This window comes from Leptosomus discolor, chromosome 3 (assembly GCF_034619465.1).
Source record: "Leptosomus discolor isolate bLepDis1 chromosome 3, bLepDis1.hap2, whole genome shotgun sequence".
In the NCBI taxonomy this organism is placed as follows: domain Eukaryota; kingdom Metazoa; phylum Chordata; class Aves; order Leptosomiformes; family Leptosomidae; genus Leptosomus; species Leptosomus discolor.
In genome coordinates, this window is record NC_141393.1 from 17,743,856 (window position 1) to 17,762,196 (window position 18,341).

Below are 18,341 nucleotides of genomic sequence, written 5' to 3' on the forward strand. Positions count from 1 at the left end.
AGATTTATATTTCATAGAGGGTTAGAGCAAAAGCTTCGACAAACTTAAAAAAAAACGTTTTTCTTATATTTGACAACTGAATCTTAAAAGCAATTTTTCCTGCCTTCATAAAAACCTGCAGTTGATAAATTAAAATAGAATACATAGCCTATATTAATAGAATAACCCGACTTTCAAATGTTGTAATACTTGAAACTAGAATAGAATAATAATTAAATATTTTTTGGCATCAATTCTGACCAAGGTGGTACACAAGATAAAGCACTTTATTATTATTATTATTATTATTATTATTATTTAGATAACTGTACAGGGCTCAAAGCAAGGAATTTTTCAAAATCACCAGCTGCTTCTGAGTCTCAACTTTCAGGTGTTCAACTTGATAAATCTTTTAAGATGGGTCAGAATTTCATAAACTATAAGTAGATGTTCTATGAACACTTTTAGTTTCCTTGAAAATATCTAACAGTGTACCAAAACAAAAAGGAGCACCTGAAAGCAAAACTCATTTCTCCATGCCCTATCCAAAGATCCTACATAGAAAATAGAAAAGATCAACTATTGGAACAACTGGTATCAGAGGAAATGGTGATTTTTTGTCTCAAACAGAAGTATTTGTCTTTTTTTCAACACAAAAATTCTCCCTATATTATCTGTAACATAGCTAAGTGATTCACGTTTTATACAGATTGAAACTGAGGTATACTAAACTAAACTGTCTCATACACACTCACAGATTCTGTACCAGATCTTGGACTGAAACTCTTTCTATATTTCTTCATCTTTGAACTATACACAACTTCATCTCCTCTTTAATTGGAGAAATCAAAACAAAACACTATCAATGATTATTTTAATATAGTACCAAAACCAAATCTTTCCATAGAATTTGTTAGGTAATAAATAATATAGCAATTAAAACAACTTAGAATGAATATTTTTAAAAGCTAATAAATTCAGTGTGGGTTTACTAAATTCAAACACCTTCCTATTTTCCTCTTTTTATTCACAGAAGGCTGGCATCTTTATAAAGCATCTGTGAAACAGAAGTAAAAGCTGTTGATCATTTCAAACAGTTACTCTACTGTCTTATTGCAGAGTTAGTAAACATCAAGATAATCTGCCTCAATACAACAAGCAAAAGAAAGCTCCAATAAAAGTACATTACCTCCAGCGACTCATCCTGCAGTAGTGTAACCAGTTCTTTATGTATTGTATAGACACCAGAATTTAAAAGCTTAGCAACCTAAAAAATGACAGTAAGATAGCAAGGTGAAACATTCTTTAGTTCCATGGCGCTACATGGCACTACAACTATACTACATGCTCTTACTTTACAGCAAGTATGAAGAAGGGATGCAGAACAATTGTTTAATATCAGCTTTCTAAAGTTATGTACTTTCCCAACAATCACATTAAAAATATGCTTACATATAGAATATGAGTCAAGAAACGGGCCTACTATCTAACCATGATACATGTTTTTAGAATTAAATCTATTTCATGTTTACCAAAAATTTTTGAGACTGCACCGCAAGGTTAGAAAAATTCCTTCTGGAATACTCAAACGTTGTACTTCATGCTCCTTAAGAGAGTTAACAGTCAGAGTGCTATATAACGTACGGAAGATAAAATATAACAATTGGCTTAGCCTATCCTGGATTTTAATTTCTTTTAAAAAAAATAATCCACCTAGCAGTGAATGCCATAAATTACTCATTTTTGGTTGTCATGTGGTTACCTAGTTATGGTGTTAAAATTAAATCAACCAGCACTAAATGTACATTCAGACCAAGGTTTCACAGGTTTTTTTAAATGAGCTAAAATACTTTGCTTATATCCAGGCAGCACCTTAAAAGTGTTATACATTTAATGCAAAATATTACGTAGCATTAGATGCTAATTTTACAATTTCAGCAATTACCACGGAATATCATTAAGACAAGGCATCAATAGGTAAATGAGAACTGGAAATATGTACATCTTTCTTATAAGGATGGAAATAAAGCCATTTGTGCTTCTACTAGTGATTCAAATGCTTTCAGCAAGCTGCTTAACTTACCAATTTCCCCAGCAACAACATGAGATAAAAGGCTAGCTTGAGGACCGAAACACGAGGATTCTCAGTAAACCACTATGACAACCTTGAAGATGTCACTATATGGGTTATTACAATCAGGAGAGAGTGTATTTTCATTTCTGAAATTCACCCCATACAGCTAATAGTATCTATGCAGTTGTACATTTTGTAACTTTTATGAAAATAATACAGTGGAACTTATGTAAACTGAATGGAATAATAATACATATGCTTTTACATCTGCATAAATTTCCAAGTAGTTTTGTATTAAATTGAGCATTTAACTTAGATTTGATCCATATGAATATTCTCCACAGAATACCAGCTTACACCAGCAAACTGCACAGTTCTAAAGAAGGTTTTCAGGACCAGAAGTGGCGAATTCCTTTCTCCTGTTTGTCTTGTTATTTTCTAAAGCATTGAAAACCTTCAAATACTGTACTTACCACAATTGCTTGTGTTTACGGTACTAGACCATTATAAGTTTCTTCTAGCTTTTGCTCCTTAAAAGCTCTCCTAGCAGCAGGCTCTTGTAGCCAAATGTCACACAACTTAGACTAAGGTGTGTATATGGGCTATATATAGATGTTAGAAGGGACTGAACACCTTTGACAAACTACATCATTTCATCAAGTTTTCTCAAGTCCTTTTGTTTTGGTTGAACAGTCAGAAACGTAAGCTTGAAGAAAACAACATAAAATAAAAGCATCTAAGTACTAACAAAGAACCATTGTAGACTCACTTCATAGAAGCTTATGGCCATAGTGTATCTGACGGGAACTTCAGGGTCATGACAAAGGCAGAAGAATATAGAATATAGTTCTAAATGGAAGTTCTTTGGATCCACAAAAACAATCATGGCCTGAGGAAAGATAAAGTATTTTACTAACTGTATAGCTAAAGGACTACACTATCAAAGATTATCAGATGAAAACACTGAGTTACGGCCAGCAAGACTTCGGAGGTAACAGGTTGTGATCTTAAAGAAGTGTGGCATTTTTGATGGCTGTGTCAAAATACAGACACCAGACAAATTCTGGAGTTGAGAACTAAACTGGATTTACATATCTTCCAGATATGCCACAGGCTTTTTTTCTGAAGACATGGATTAAAACCACAAGATACAAACCCTTAGTTTTATAAATATTGTTAGTGTTTCCACACATTAGCGGAAGCTGCAAATGGAGACTTCAAAAACAAAGAACATTTTAGCAAGTAGCAAAGCAAGCATCTGAATTTCAACATAATTATGTGTGTACATACCTCGTTTTTGCTCAAATAAACCAACAGATGTCTACCTACATACAGGGTGTTTGTCTTTAAAAGGTAGAATAAAAATAACTAGCTACTGGTTCTTGGTACAAACATATTTTCTTTAAATATAAATGCAGAATGTCAAAATACAAAGTAGATTTACAGAAACATGAGAGGTAAGTTTAAAGACCTCAAATAATCTTAAAAAGACTTTCTGTATTCAGGCAGGAACACGACTAAAACATGAATGTAACCATTCGTATTCAATCTTCAACTCCCTAGAATGCCACGACACACAGCAAATGTGAAAAACCAGCTTTGAGTGGTCTGAAAATGCAGACCCTGTTTCACAGCTATTTTCTCAAAGCCATTGTGCTACGGTTTTGGAGAAAATATTTAGGAAAGAATGAGACCAGTAACCTCTTAGAACTGCACTCTCTCAGTCAAAACTTGCCTATAATTTTCTGAGGCTCTGCAAAGAGGAGACTTTCCTGGTAACTCTTTTGGACAACCTCTAATTTAACACATTAACTTGAATTTTACAGGAGAGAGATAGAATCTAGCTAACAATGTACAATTTGAGAATAACTTCTGTATCACTCATGCAGTCCTATTTAGTCAACTATATGCACGACACAAATTACTTCTTAAATTAACATTACTTACTGGAAAATTGTAAGCACAGTTCTTCCTCACTGAAACATACTTCTTTTCCTGTTCCAGAGTTTGAAGTTGCAGTTGATTATCATTGTGTCCATTTTCCTGCTGTAAACCCAGTGTGGAAAGTTTCTTATAAAATTCCAAAAACCGTAAGTGCTGTTCAGGAGTAAAAATGCCTCCAAAAAAAAAAAAGTTTACTTTCCTCATTACAAACGCTATTAATAATGACCCAAAACAAATCTCTTTTACAAATCTATCAAATACATCCATTTTTATCCCTCCTCCCCCCACCTTAAGTCTAGCAGAGTATCATCAGTACACATTACAGAGAAAAAGTGATTAGAGAAAAATAACTGCTAACTATAACAGAGTGAATTGTAATTTCTGTTTACATAATTCTTGAAATACTGGTTTCTTCTTGATTATTTTTTTAAATCTTTATGGAACTCAGTCACATGAAGAATGCATGCCTGCAGAAAGATGAGAAATTAGGTCATGTTGCTAAAGAGGAATGGGAATAAAATTAGAAAACTCAGAACAAATTGGAATGCAACTAGCAAGATGACTTCAAATATTACAAGTGATTTTATAAGTACGTTAGTAATAAGAGAACAATCAAGGAAAGGCTCAGTTTTCTACTCAAGAGAGAAAAGCTATCAGTGATTGGTAACCAAGAAAGCTGAAATGCCTAATGCTTTTATTTCCTTTCTCAAATTCCACTAGTATCACCAGGCTCAGTACAATTAATAACTGTGACAAAGATTCAAAGCTTTAAGTAGAGAAGGAACAAGTCAGCAAATAGTTAAACATGACAGGTTTCAAAATGTGCAGGGTCAGGTGTGCTTCATTCCAGTACTCAAAAGTATTTAAAGTACTAGCTGCTTAAATCTTAAATAAGTGAGCTATCAGAATGGAAAAGGGCTGAAGTGGTACTGATATTTAATAGCTGGAGAGGGGAAGGATAAGACATATAATTACAGATCAGTCAGATTACTTTCACAATTTGAAAAAATTGGAAGAAAAAAAATCTACTTGTAAATACTGAAAAGAAAACAAGCAAATGAGTAGCAGCCAACATGGCAAAAGCAAAACTTATCAAACTGATTCAATTTCCTTCTAGTACTGGATAAAAGGGCCTGGGAATAAAAAAAGAGGCAGTAAAGGTCATGTTTTTCACAAGCAATATCAGAGATCAGGAAAGAGATGAAAAAAAATTATAAAGGTCCTGCAAAACTGTTGGAAAAACAGTTAAGAGAAAGTTACCCATGGTTCACTGACAAGATAGGCAACCGTATAAATAAAGGTCTATCCTCGTTCTGGTACTATTCAGTATTTTCATTGGTTTTCTGGATGTTGGATTAGAGACTTTGCTATTCAATATCCTGATAACACTAGCCTAGGAGGCAGACTGCTTATCCTTCAGAAGACAGAGTTTAAAATGATCCTGAGAAACTGGACATACAGTCTTAAAATTTTAGACTGTTATTCCACTAGGACAGAGGTAAGGTACCATGCTTAGCCATATCTGCATCACCACAAAGCCAAGAAAGAGAAAGGCTAACTAGCTGTCAGATTTATAAAAAAAAAAAAATAATAAAGAAGGCTTCATAGGCTGTACTTGAACAAATAATGGCAAACTATTGCAAACTGTTGCAAAAAAAAAAAAAAAAACCAAACCACAAAAAAACGGTAATTTTTCATTCTGAAAAACAATTGTAAACAGCAATATAGCTTGCAAGACACATGAAGTAACCCCTTCACTTTGTTCAGCTCTCCAAAAGCATAACACTTCATGAAAAATATGAACTTGCCAGACAGTTCAGAGGTGAAGAGAGATCAGCAATTAAGTCATTCAATCTAGAGAAAAGATGACTGGGAAGACATGATAAAAAAAGAATGGACTCTCCTAGCTCTGTGTTTCCATAAATAACATTTTGACACTGTAGAACAGCCCTTTCAAGTTTTTTGTAGTGAAGCAATGGTCACTTTGATAATATCTAACGTGATCACGAAGAACCATTTTAAAGATCTGTAAGAAAGATCGAAGGGTTGAAGAGTCCAGGGGGTAATCCTCTATAATGTAAAATCACGATTCTGTGCTGTCCCTCTTCAGGTAAGCTCTGTGTAGAGGGTAGATGGTGAGCAAAACGATCAAGGAAAGATCTGCTGTGCTCAAGTGAAAATCACAAGAATTATGGGTACAGAATTGGCCTCAGCAGCAGCTGGAAATCCACATGCCATTACGCCTCCTTCTCCCCTAAAGTTCCTTATGGGCCACACTGTACTGTGCCTCACAAAGGATATCAAGCACAAAAGTGAACATACACAGTTAACATCATAGTGTGTTTTCAAAGGCGTCTAATTTCAAAACTTCAGTCATCCACCTCACAGAATATCCAAGAAGAAATCAAAGTGAATCAGTCAAACCAACTTTGATTCCACCTCTGACCCTGTCTAAAGAAAAAATTCTGTCCCTGTTTAAACATAACAAACCTAACAAACAGAGGGACATCCAAAGAAGGAATTCACAGAATCCAATATTTATGCAATAGATGATTTCAAAGAGTTACTTCCATATTTCCTTTCCTAACTACCATTTCATTTGATACATTCAATCTGGATATTTTCCAAGGGCTTCAAATTCTCCAATCTTCCCTCATTTTTAAGATTTTATTTTTTTAAAAGACATTAAATCATACCATATAATCCATTACACAGTTTCCCTAAATGGAAAGATAAAGAAACTAGGATAGATTCATCTGCTTTGAAGGATTTTTCACAGAATGATTTCACTAAGGGGAGCACGGTTTGACTCCTATCATCTGAAAAACAAAAGAGATTTTTAAAGTTAGGCATTTGTCAACATCTAAAAAAAAAAAAAAAAAACAACCACCACCAGAGAGAGTGGACTTCCATAATAACCTATAAAAAATCTCATTTAACATGATCAGGACTATTTTCGACAGGCACCCGCTAGAGGTAGAAAACAAAAGGTATAGAGAATAATGAACATACTACCATAACACAGGTCCTAAATTTTAATACTTTAACTGTTTTGCTAGTCTTTAGGGAAAAGGCATCCCCCAGCAACCAATGAGACAGAGAATAAATGAACAGTCACTAACTTCTCCATTCACTAAGAATACAGGGAGAAAAACAATACTGCAGTGCTCCTACAATAAGATTTCCTACAATAGTAGGTATACAGGGAAAATCAAGACCAAACATGACCATGACAGTAAAAAGAAAAATCTGGATATGCTGGAAGTGAATTTTTTCAAACTACTGAGAAGAGGAGGTTGAAAATCTTTTAGTAAACAATAAATGCACAGAGAAACAAAATAATTATGGGCAGAGGAAAGAAATTAAATCATTTAAAAATTCAAGTCAAATCCAAGGACTCTGCCTCCTTATAAAATAAAGGAATAAATGTTCAAAGAAATTTATTGAGCTTTGACTTGTTTAAAATAAAACTATTTAATTTTAAAACGTTCAAGTTTTAAAGAGATTAGGATTTTTTAATAGTAGACCAACACCAAAACTCAGCAAGTAATTATGGCTGACCAAAATATTTAGGTTGACCTGAAGAAATATTTTCATATTGTGGGAAAGAAACCCTAGGATAGAATTTTGGGTCATCTACCTTCAAAACGTTCATTTTCTAGTTCACCCACAAAACCAAGAACTACAGAAACCAAACTGCTAGAAATACATTCCTTATAAACCTGTAAATAACCCTTGATTGCTTTCTCTAAGCTTTTTTCAATAGCTAAAATAGTTACAGCAATGGGGGATGGGGGGTGGAGGGAGGAGTGAAGACTGGGATGTGCACAGAGTAGCACAAACTTGATAGCATCAATGCAAAGGCTCAATGATTTGAAAACATACTATCATACTTACTGATAGAAGCACTAACTGCATTTATGGTATTCTCTCCAAAACGATCTTATTTCTTTATGTAGTCCTCCATATGGCTTATATGCAACCATGCATTTTACTAATTCATCACCAAGTTCCTGTATAGTAAATATTTGCTCCTCACTTATGTATCAGGAAGGAGTAATAGAGTCAATAAGATGGGAGCGGGCAATGTGGTGCAAAATACAGAGTTGCTAATGAATATAAACAACTGAAGAGTTTGGAAAAAGACAGTGTAAAGAGCAAAGTGGCAAACAATGAACAGTGATCAACAATATAGACTTTTTTTTCATATACACTATAGCAATAATCTATCACATACTTTGCTGCTTTGTACACTTCCAGTTGTAAAAAAAAAAAAAAAAAAAAAAAAACAAAATAAACCTACCACCAAACAAAAAAAAAATAATAGAGAGCACAATTGATACAGAGCCAGAAAAGCTGGCTGTTATTGTCTTCTACATCCCCCTGAAAAAATCTAGACAGAGCATTTGGTTGACTGGAGGACAAGGCACAGAAGTTGCCCAGAACGTTCCCCTATACTGGAGCAGTCACAGTAGCTCTCCTTAAAGTTTACCTCAATCAATGTTGAATTGATCTTTCAATGAGAATCTGAGAGCCATGCATGTAGGTAATCCACCACTACTATACCAAAAGTGAAGATAAAGAGATAAGATAAAGATAAGAGATAAAGAACAGAGAATTTCTCCTTCCTCACATGACGACACAGACACTCATCCCTACACCCAGAGAAGCATGAAATATGCATGTTGATCAGAGGAAAGATAGAGAGCACTAAGAGAAAACACAAGCACTTACATTTTCTGTTTTAAACACAGAAAAGCTTTCTAAAATACACTTTCTCATTGCAAAGAAGGAAGCTTTCAGTGCCATGTATCCACAAGTTTAAAGGGATTTAAATAGTAATTACTGATGCTTCGTACCTCTGATCAATTGTGCTCACTGCAGTTTATGGGACTTGAAGAAATATTTTCTGTTCCAAAATTTACAAATGTATTTGACATATAACACTGGGTGTTAAAACCTGCAAGTTTTACTGATACACAGATATCATATCATTGCCCTAGTCTGGGTCCTTCAACTCAGAAGGCAGGCTGCAGTCTGTAGTTAGGACTGGCTTTACTTCAGTTAAGAGGCAAAACCTAGTTAACAGCAAAAAAAAGCACTATCAATAGCAACTGTTGAGCTAACACTTTGTATTCTGTGTATTGATAGCATTAAATAAATACTAAGAACTCAATATTCCTATCATTTATATAATAATTTCACACATTCCATTTAGCCTCATTACATTAGAAACTTAGATTATGATAACTGATTTTGTGGACAACTGGCTCATCTTACTTAAAAGTTACTACGTATAAAGCACTGCAAGTCATGAAATGCATAAAGGATAAAACAACAAATAAAATCAGAAATGTCTGAAGAATGCAGACAGAACAAAAAGCATTTAAATCACCTATAAAATACGTTAAAGCATTAAGAACTGGGCTAGTAAGCCTAAATTAAATTCTTACCTGCATCAAACATATCAAGCAGATTCACTAATGTCTCAAAAGCTGCAAGGCGTACACTACTGCCCTCATCTCTTGCCAGTTCTACTAATTCAGGAAGCACCACAGTTTTTGTTAGTTCTGTCCTGCAAAGTGAGGCAAGCAGTCAAGAGAAAATACATAATGAAAGAAATATTGCTACAGCAAAATGGAATTCTTCCTTGAAAGAGTCATTTAGACATTCTTTGGGTGGCCAAGAATGAAAAATTGACAAAGTTGTAGAAAACAAAAATTAAATAAAAACCTCCAGTCAATCTCAGGTCTTTTCTTCTTTGTCAGCCAAAGAAACATGCAAGTTTAAAACGTGAACCTTCTCACTAAAAAAAGCATTCAAATTAGCTCAAAATAAATCAGAGAAAATGCAGTCTGAAAAAAACCCAAAGGAGTCCAGCTACTTCCCTGTGTTACTAAGAAAACTCTTCTGACCAAATACGCAGAAACTGCTCAACGCAATCATTCAAAGCCAAAATGATTAAATATAAGGTATGTTGGATTAAAGTGTCTGGAAATCTTACACTTCAAAGATGAGCCTTCTTTACAGAGGGTAGGCAGCTACAGCTCAGAGAAAACATAGTTTCCCAATTAGTCCAAACACTAGCTTTTAGGCTTGTTTTAAAGTAGTAAAGAAAGGGTTCTGCTTGTCTCTTCTTGCCTTGGTGATTACTAGCACTGTCTGTGTGATGGCCCTGACAACTTGAATTTATACATTGGCAGCAGATTGCTGTATTAGGGACTGACTTTGAAATCAGAGTTTAATCAGAGAGGTGACTAAGGAGGATTTAAATACTCTTGACACAGAAACATTTGTGCAGTAATGTGGCTGGCATAAGTAAGATAAAAAGAGATTTGCTTCTTGGAGCTTCTGTAGAAGCTACCAACCAGCATAATTTCCCATGTCCCAGTGTATATCTGATTCCTGATTGCTTTAAGAAATCAGAAAGAACCTTTCTGCAGCCCTACTATCCACAAGAACAGGGAAGACATACCCAGTATTTCCATCTTTTCTTTTTCTGTCATGGTCATTTTTTAGTTATAGTAGCCAAGATTTCTACTGTTTGAATTTGTCTGCATTTGAGTTAAGAAGCCCGTTTTGTCTTGTTCTCATGTATGAGCTCTTGGTCTGCTTGACAATTAGTGAAAGCTGTTTTAAGCACCACGTTTCAAGAATGGGACCTTAGCAGTTTATAGTAACCAGAGATCTGGCCCTCAATGTTTATACTGCCCAAAACATAAAACTGCAGGGAAACACTCTGGTAAAAGCACTCTACATGAACATTAATCAAGATGAAAAAATCAAAACTATGTTCAACACTTTGAGCAACTATGTCTAAAGAGTTTAGACTCTGCCATTTCAATCACTTCTTAATACAGAACTGTTGACAACCTCCAGGATGACAGACTTTTATTTATATAAAAATGCCCAAAAATACCCCTTCCAATCAGGCTAAACAACTAACAGCTGTCCCTTTTGTAAGTCAATATGAACAACAAGACTTTCACAAGTTTATAATCAGCATCAAAGTTATTTGCACCTTAGAGTTTATTACTGTTACCAGCAAACCAAGATGTAGCTTAACAGTATTATGAGAATACGAGAAATTAGGAGAAAATGACACGATATCATTTAGTACTAACATCATTAAAAAGTAAAAATAAACATTGGGACTCTTGTCACATTATGCCTTCAATATTTACCTAAAAATGTGTTCATTTCTCTTTAGTTAATTGTCTTTATTTTCCTACTACCTATTAATCCTCAACATGAAACACTGCAATAGTTTAGATACCAAAAACACTGACAGCTCACCATTTGTTATGAGATTAAAGCATCTAAATCATCGGGAAGGGACTAGACAAAAATCTGAGAGAGAGAGCGCGGTGATACGGATACCTAAATGCTAAAATAAACATTGGGGTGGAAAAGAAAGAAAAATATACAGAACAGACCACTAATTGATAACTATGTATTTAGCCCTACTAAAAACCAGTATTCTAAGTCTGGGTAAAGGGCTAGTAATACTGTCATTTGCCACTGCATAACACCTATCTTGTTTTAAGACTTTCAGCTTGCAGTATAAATACATTCAATTTAGTTAACAAACAAAACTGCTGAAAGCAGATTCACACAAACTGTGAGTGCTCCTAAAAGCTACCACTAAAACTGTTTCTTGGTTGTCAATAGACTGAGTCACAGAGCAAGGCAATCTGTGTAGCTGTGCATTTTTAAAACACAAAAAATGTTTCCAGTTATATCCAAAAGGAATATTTCTTTAACTATACATACAACCTAGATAAGAGTTATTTACTCAGCATAACATAGTTACATTATATTTAAAAATTATTTTGCTGTATTATGTGTCACAAATAATTTTCAAAGCCAAATTCATATGACTGCTTCTCAGCTTTTGACTATAGCAGAGGTTAACTGAAAAAGTTAGAGGAAACCACGGAAATGCAGACTGTATCTCAAGACATCAAAAAAAAATCTCTTGGGATTGAGCAATAACAAATGAGAAAGGACGAAGGAAGGAGATTGGGATGTACAAGAACATATGGCCTAGGAATGGTCAGGGTAGCAAAGGATAGGACTGCATCCTAAAATCAAACCCCAGAAATTGGGGTGCAAAAAAGAAAAAAAAAAAAAAAAAAAAAAGAAACGCTTTTGAAACATGTTTCTGTGGTTTTCTGCTTTGGTGGCATCAAAAAACTTCAAACTAATATGACAGTTAGAACTGTCCCTCCATTCAAAACTCAGCAGGTATGGGGAAAAAAAAACAACCTGCTCACTCTCTGAAGATAAACAGAACACTCTTTTTCACTCATCTTTAATTCCATTAAACAGAATTTAATTTTAAGGTACATAAAGATACACGAGATATGTGCATACAGCAAAAATAAACACAAGCTCAGATTATTCAGTAATTCAGTTTAGTAAAATGTTGTTAAATTTTCAGTTTTACAAATATCAACAATATCAACTCCTTTCTTTTCTGTAGTTAAACATTCTTTTAAAACCAAATCCATTAAATATGGAAAATGTTAAAATGATTTACTGTGCTAATATACATTTTGTTATAAAATAAAGTAAGTTCAAAGACAAATTAATAACTTTACTAAGATGGGTAATACTGTGTTTTCATGTTATTCACATCCTCTGAACTTCTGCAGGACAAGGACCTTGCAGAAGAGCTGCCTAAAGCACATATATAAAATTCTTTTGTATGCAATAATGACAAGTTTATCTAGGAATCTAGAAATTAATACCCTGCATGACCTTACCAAAACAAAGTTAAATCAAGTACATGGCAGTAACAGTTAGTTCTTGACGTGAATATTCATTCCCTATATCTCACTAAGCTAAAACACTGCCTGAACATCAACTTTTCCAGTATTCCATGGCTGAGAAGCACATCGCATTGTTTCAGGAATTTCTGGTGTTTTCTTTTTGTTTGTTTTTTAAATAACTCAGAATTTAAACCATAACATAATTCTCCATTAAAAAAAAAAAAATCATTCCGCAGCTACAGGAAGGCATCTTTTCCACAAACACCACTACTAACAAACTGAAGTGCATATTTACCATATCCTTCAAATTACATTTCAGTTTCAGCCTCATCCTTGAATTTGCTCACAAATTCACAATTTTAAAGGCCAGAGGGACTCTTAAGATCGAATTTATCCTCATTGTGTAACACAGGGCAGGGAACCTTACTTGATAATTTCTTCAAGTCTGTAAGAGAATCTACTGCTTTATTTTTTCTTCCTGACACAGTAACAGATGGAATATTTCTTCTCTTGGAGACCAGTCCTGTATGGATAGTTAGCATACTCTGTTTATTAAAATAGAAGTTTCAGACTTTTTCTATCCCTGTATGTGCAATAATGAAGATCTTCAAGTTTAGAGTAAAAGTTCATACTGAACTGAAATTTCCTTACAAAACACTTTTAACATCCTTTTGCAAAAAAAGTGCACAGTAATTATTAGAAACTACTAGTACTTGCCATAATCCTCTTTCCTTTTTAAGAAAGCCTAATGATATCAATGGATAATTGAAATTACTTCAGGAAGCTATATGAACTCATTGTTTACAAAAACATGTTGTTTGTATGATTCAGCAAATTTACTATCATAAAGAAGCAAAAATCTGAGAAAGGAAAAGAGCTAGGTGCCAAGAGCCAATTCCTAAGAACACATCTGTACACTCCAAATTAATTACTGAGCACACACGAATTAAGTTAGAAATCATAAAAGGATTTTTTAGGTTACCATTAAATATTTTAGAGAAAGATTTCGCATTTAGAAGCAGTTACGCAAATTGTACTCACCCTATTCCTTGAGCTATATGTTCCAGTTGCCGACACATGCAAGTTCTCACTTCATACTCCACATCTTGACACAGTGATTTTACCAGAGGAAGAATCTCTCTTTTAATACTAAAAATGTGAATTTTTTAATTAATATACAGAACAAGAATATATAAAATCCACTCTGTAGCACTGAAATTTTACCCATATATTACTTCTACTGGCCATTTTTTTAAAACTAATTTATCACACATGGCAAATGATTTTTCTGAAAATCTGCAATTATAAAAAAAATACTATACGTCAGACACAAATATGTGCTATAAAGAAAAAGAAAAAGGATTATTTATAGTCATTATAATTTGCTCATATTTCATCTATTATTTTAACTACAAAAATAGTAGGTAGGCTTGGAGATGCTGTGCTGATTTAATAACCATCTTCAGTACCATTTTTGAACAGCAGCTATAAGAATACAAAGAATTACATAAATGGAAGTGCAAATCCCAATTAATTGTCTCTAATACCTCATCTATGGTATGCATGTAGCACCAAAGAAGAATCTGGGAAGAAAGTAGAAAAAGAATTTAAGACTAAAGGCTTCAGTACTGCAATGCCTTAATGCAAGTAGACCCAAGTATTCATGTTAAATGGCAGATACAAAATAACTATTTTGAATTCTGTTTAAGTAAAAGCACATACTACAACTTGGCAGAACCAGCCATTGTGTTTCCTTTCACTGCCCAAAATGCAGTCATGAGTATTCATAAAATATCTCTATCCAAATCCTTATGTTGTTGCAAAACTCAGAAGAAATAATATGAAGCCACAGATAAGCAAATTTTCAAGACAGCTTGCACAGCCTCCACTCATCCTAGTGAAAATGAATTTACTTCCTACAGCAAAGTTTGTCCTCAAATTTCAAAAATTGTACAAAGTCTTGGGAGTTTGGCATTTTAGAATACTCTGAAGTAGGGACTACTTCCAAAAAAGACTTGTTTTTCACTAGCTGTTGGAACAGAGAGTAGAAAAACTAATGTTCTATTCCAAGGTTGGGACATTTTCAATACTCTATAAAATAACCTGGGAGTCATGTGGAAAATTAAAGAAAGATTTTTTACTTATACTATAAATTTTCTGAGGAAAAACAGTGCCATTCTGAAGAAGAATGTGAAGATATGCTTATACAGTGCCAGCTCCTAAGGCCAGATATGTCTCCCGAGCCTATACCAAGACCCTCCTGCAAGGGGCATGAGAGGGTGTCCTGAATCTTACTTGGCCTGCCACAGACTAAACCTGTGGATCCAGGTCTCTTTTCAGCCCTCTGAACTGCACTCAGACCCCTCTACCAGAGGATCAGTATGTCCCAGAAAATTCTCAGTCACCTTCTTAACATGTAGCTTCTGTATAGGAATGATGCTACTATCTGCTCACTGCAATGAGGTGTTTCCTATTTCTGAACAGCAAGGAATCATATTAAAGAAGGTATGATTATTTGAACTTATTATGGTTAACACTATCATAATTTCCCATGGGATTCCAAGTGATCTGGAAATTCACTTTATTTTCATGAGAACGTAATGTCAAATACATAAAAGCAATTGTCATTCTGCCAGAATTCTACAAATTCTGAAGATAAAGATTTGAAGGCTTTGGTAACAGGCTCAAAAAATTCTGCTTTACCATGCTCATTAACTTTTGCATGTCTGACAAGAGTAGTCTACATAGCAAATCAAGGCATAGATGGCTTCCTTTTGGTTGTTCCTAGTCCTTTTTTATTGAAGAAAAAAAATTGTAATTAAAAGAAGTTTACTCCTAAATGCCTTGTCATACAGTCCTGTTGTTCATCTTTTCTGTTATGCTACATTCTTGCATTTTGGGGCAGATCTAAATCATTATTAGAGTGGATTTACGCAGCTACACATGGTTTCTGTGCATTTAGTTGCCCTCAGTGGATTTCTTTTGTAATGCGAAATCACATGTAGCCAATTGCCTGGATAGGAAACACATTTGGTGAAATGGTCCTGCTATCACCAGAATGGATGAACTGTTCAAAGAATGCACCATACCAACTGTTTTGGGCAGATAAGTTATTCAGATTCACTTTCATCACTGCTTCCCTGTTCTGCACCACTGTCCAAACCCACAGACACTGAATCCAAGAGCTGGATAATATCAGGCAACAACAGGGGCTCCTGATACATCTCCATATAATCAGGGATAACAAAAAAATATATCTACATGTTAAATTTGTTTAGATAAAAAGTTAGGAACAATGACTCTTCTCTTTCTTGTCATAAACTCTAAGGTGATGAAGTTGTGTTTTGCCTCTGTAAATTGCAGAGAAATCCACTCATTGGCTTATTTCCTAGCAGGAAAAACATGGAAGAATGGCATGAAAATGGTACTCATTTGAACCTGTGGAAGGACATGCAAACTGAAGTTATAAACTGATGAACATCAGTGAGTCTGAATATGCTAGTTACATAATGAACATTTTTTTATTATTAATTAATATCCTGATAAAGGGATCCGTAAAAAGAAAGCATTTAACTTTTGCAATGAAGTCTACTTTTCTTGTAGTAATTTTTGCCCACTAACAAAGAAATACTGGTGTATGATGTGGAATGAAAATATATGTACAGTCTACTTACATATGAGCTTCAAATTTGTTAGCTAATTTTCCCATGATTTTACAACTAACTAAGCGGGACTGAAGCGTTTGAGAAAGTTGTGCTTTGGAAACAAGTGGATTCAGGATCTATGCGAAAGAAAAAAAGAAGAAATGTGAGCAGTAAATAATGTATTCCCCTTCTTAAAAAAAAAGTCTAGAAAAATATATGCCGGACGTCATCTACTCCGTTCATTAAATTAATCAGTATTAACAACAATAATAATGCCTATGTACATTAACAGTCTACTGGAAACCTGTATTTAGTATTCAGTGCTAATCACAGCACGTTAAACTCATATCTTGGCCCAAATAGCAGTTTATGATTCACATCACAGCCACAGTTTTACATCTGTCTACTTGTGTATTTTAGGACTAAGTTGTGTATGAATATTTACTGCTATTAGCTGGTAATTGTCACAGAAGTTATTAAATATGATCCTGCACAAGAAAAAAAAAATGCAGAGACAGGAAAAGAAAGCTTCTCCGAGGCTCCTTCTCACGAGTTTTCCCAGGAAACAACTTCTGATGGAAAACTTTGAGGCAACAATCCCTCTTGATTATGCATACTTTGTGAATGTGTAGGGAAGAGGTTTCATTTCCATACAGACACAGAAAACCTGCATCTTCATTGGAGCTCTGCTGTCATTTGTTGGATCACCTCTATGTTGCCAGAAACAAACTAAGATAGGTCCACAGAACACCATACTTAGATATACCATTTTTTGCCCAGAAATAATCACAGAAATCCAGGTGGAGGCCAAGAGGAGCATTACAGAGAGATATCTCCTGTAGTCTGCCACAGTTCCTCACTCAGTCTCTCTTCCAGAGCTCCACAAAAGGATAACTTACAAGGCAGGAAAGTGCAACAATATCCTAAAAGCATTTTTCTCTTCCTCTTACCAGCTGAAATTGAGGTGAGAGAATCTTACCACTGTAAGGACAAACAGATCACCCAGACTAGAATTAGTGCATAAGGTATGCTTCTAATCGTAATACTGCATAAAGAAACATACCATTAGTTATCTACAAGACTATATATTACTTATTTGGTCTTTGAACCATGACAGCAACACACCATGTCTATTAATACTAACTCCAATTACTGACCTAGACAGTCTCTCCCATGAAGTGGCTATTGCCAGAGACAGGATACTGGGTTAGGCCGACCTTTGGTCTGAGACACACACCTTTCCTAACGTCCTTGGAATCTGTGATTGTCCTATGATTTTTACTTACAAAAAAAATTAACAAGTAGAATATTCCAAGTTTTCTGATACAAAGATCCTTCAAGTAACGCAAACGGCCCCTTTTCAGATTCAGGTTCCTGTGCAGCTGCTGAATCCACACTACTTTATCAGCTGTGATCTTCCCAAAGCAAATCTTTGCAGAAACTTACAAATGTGTTCCTAGAGCCAAAATCAGGGGAAAAACTCCATCTTGTTTAAATAGCATCTTTAAAATTACACTACAATTAGATTTTGGAGGTGATTAGAATAATTTATCTTTTTTCTTTCTAATCTAACTTTTTATCCTTTACAATTTTATTTTTAAACAGTGCTGGATTTCAATTACCCACTAATTTTAATGAGTATTTTATGCTACACAAACAATCACATATTTAAATCTCGATATTGTTATAAGTTAGAAACATGGTAAAATACACCTGTTGCAAAGCTTTTCAACTTAACAATGAAATATGAATACTTAAAACAAAACTGAATAAATCAGATGAGTAAAGAGGAGTGACATTATGACTTAGTGACAGATTTCCCTCCTCTTTCTTGAGCTACACATTGAAAAATTAAGAGTATTTGCAGGGCATTAAGTTTTTTGATACATCAAGAACAACCGAAATACAAAATGAAATGGATCTCTA

General features: G+C 34.4%; 1 protein-coding gene across 2 annotated transcripts in view; it reads right to left on the bottom strand.

Moving 5' to 3' along the window:
• The window catches only part of PPP4R4 (protein phosphatase 4 regulatory subunit 4), a 70,432-nt gene that overhangs the window by 17,560 nt on the left and 34,531 nt on the right, over positions 1 to 18,341 (bottom strand). For both annotated transcript variants that reach the window (XM_086462613.1, XM_009952711.2), the window contains exons 6-12: positions 16,446 to 16,552; positions 13,813 to 13,920; positions 9,451 to 9,572; positions 6,694 to 6,816; positions 4,001 to 4,170; positions 2,823 to 2,942; positions 1,169 to 1,246 (exon numbers count right to left, since the gene is read on the bottom strand). In XM_086462613.1, coding sequence (XP_086318739.1) covers positions 1,169 to 1,246; positions 2,823 to 2,942; positions 4,001 to 4,170; positions 6,694 to 6,816; positions 9,451 to 9,572; positions 13,813 to 13,920; positions 16,446 to 16,552 — 828 coding nt within the window. The remainder of the gene's footprint in view (positions 1 to 1,168; positions 1,247 to 2,822; positions 2,943 to 4,000; positions 4,171 to 6,693; positions 6,817 to 9,450; positions 9,573 to 13,812; positions 13,921 to 16,445; positions 16,553 to 18,341) is intronic.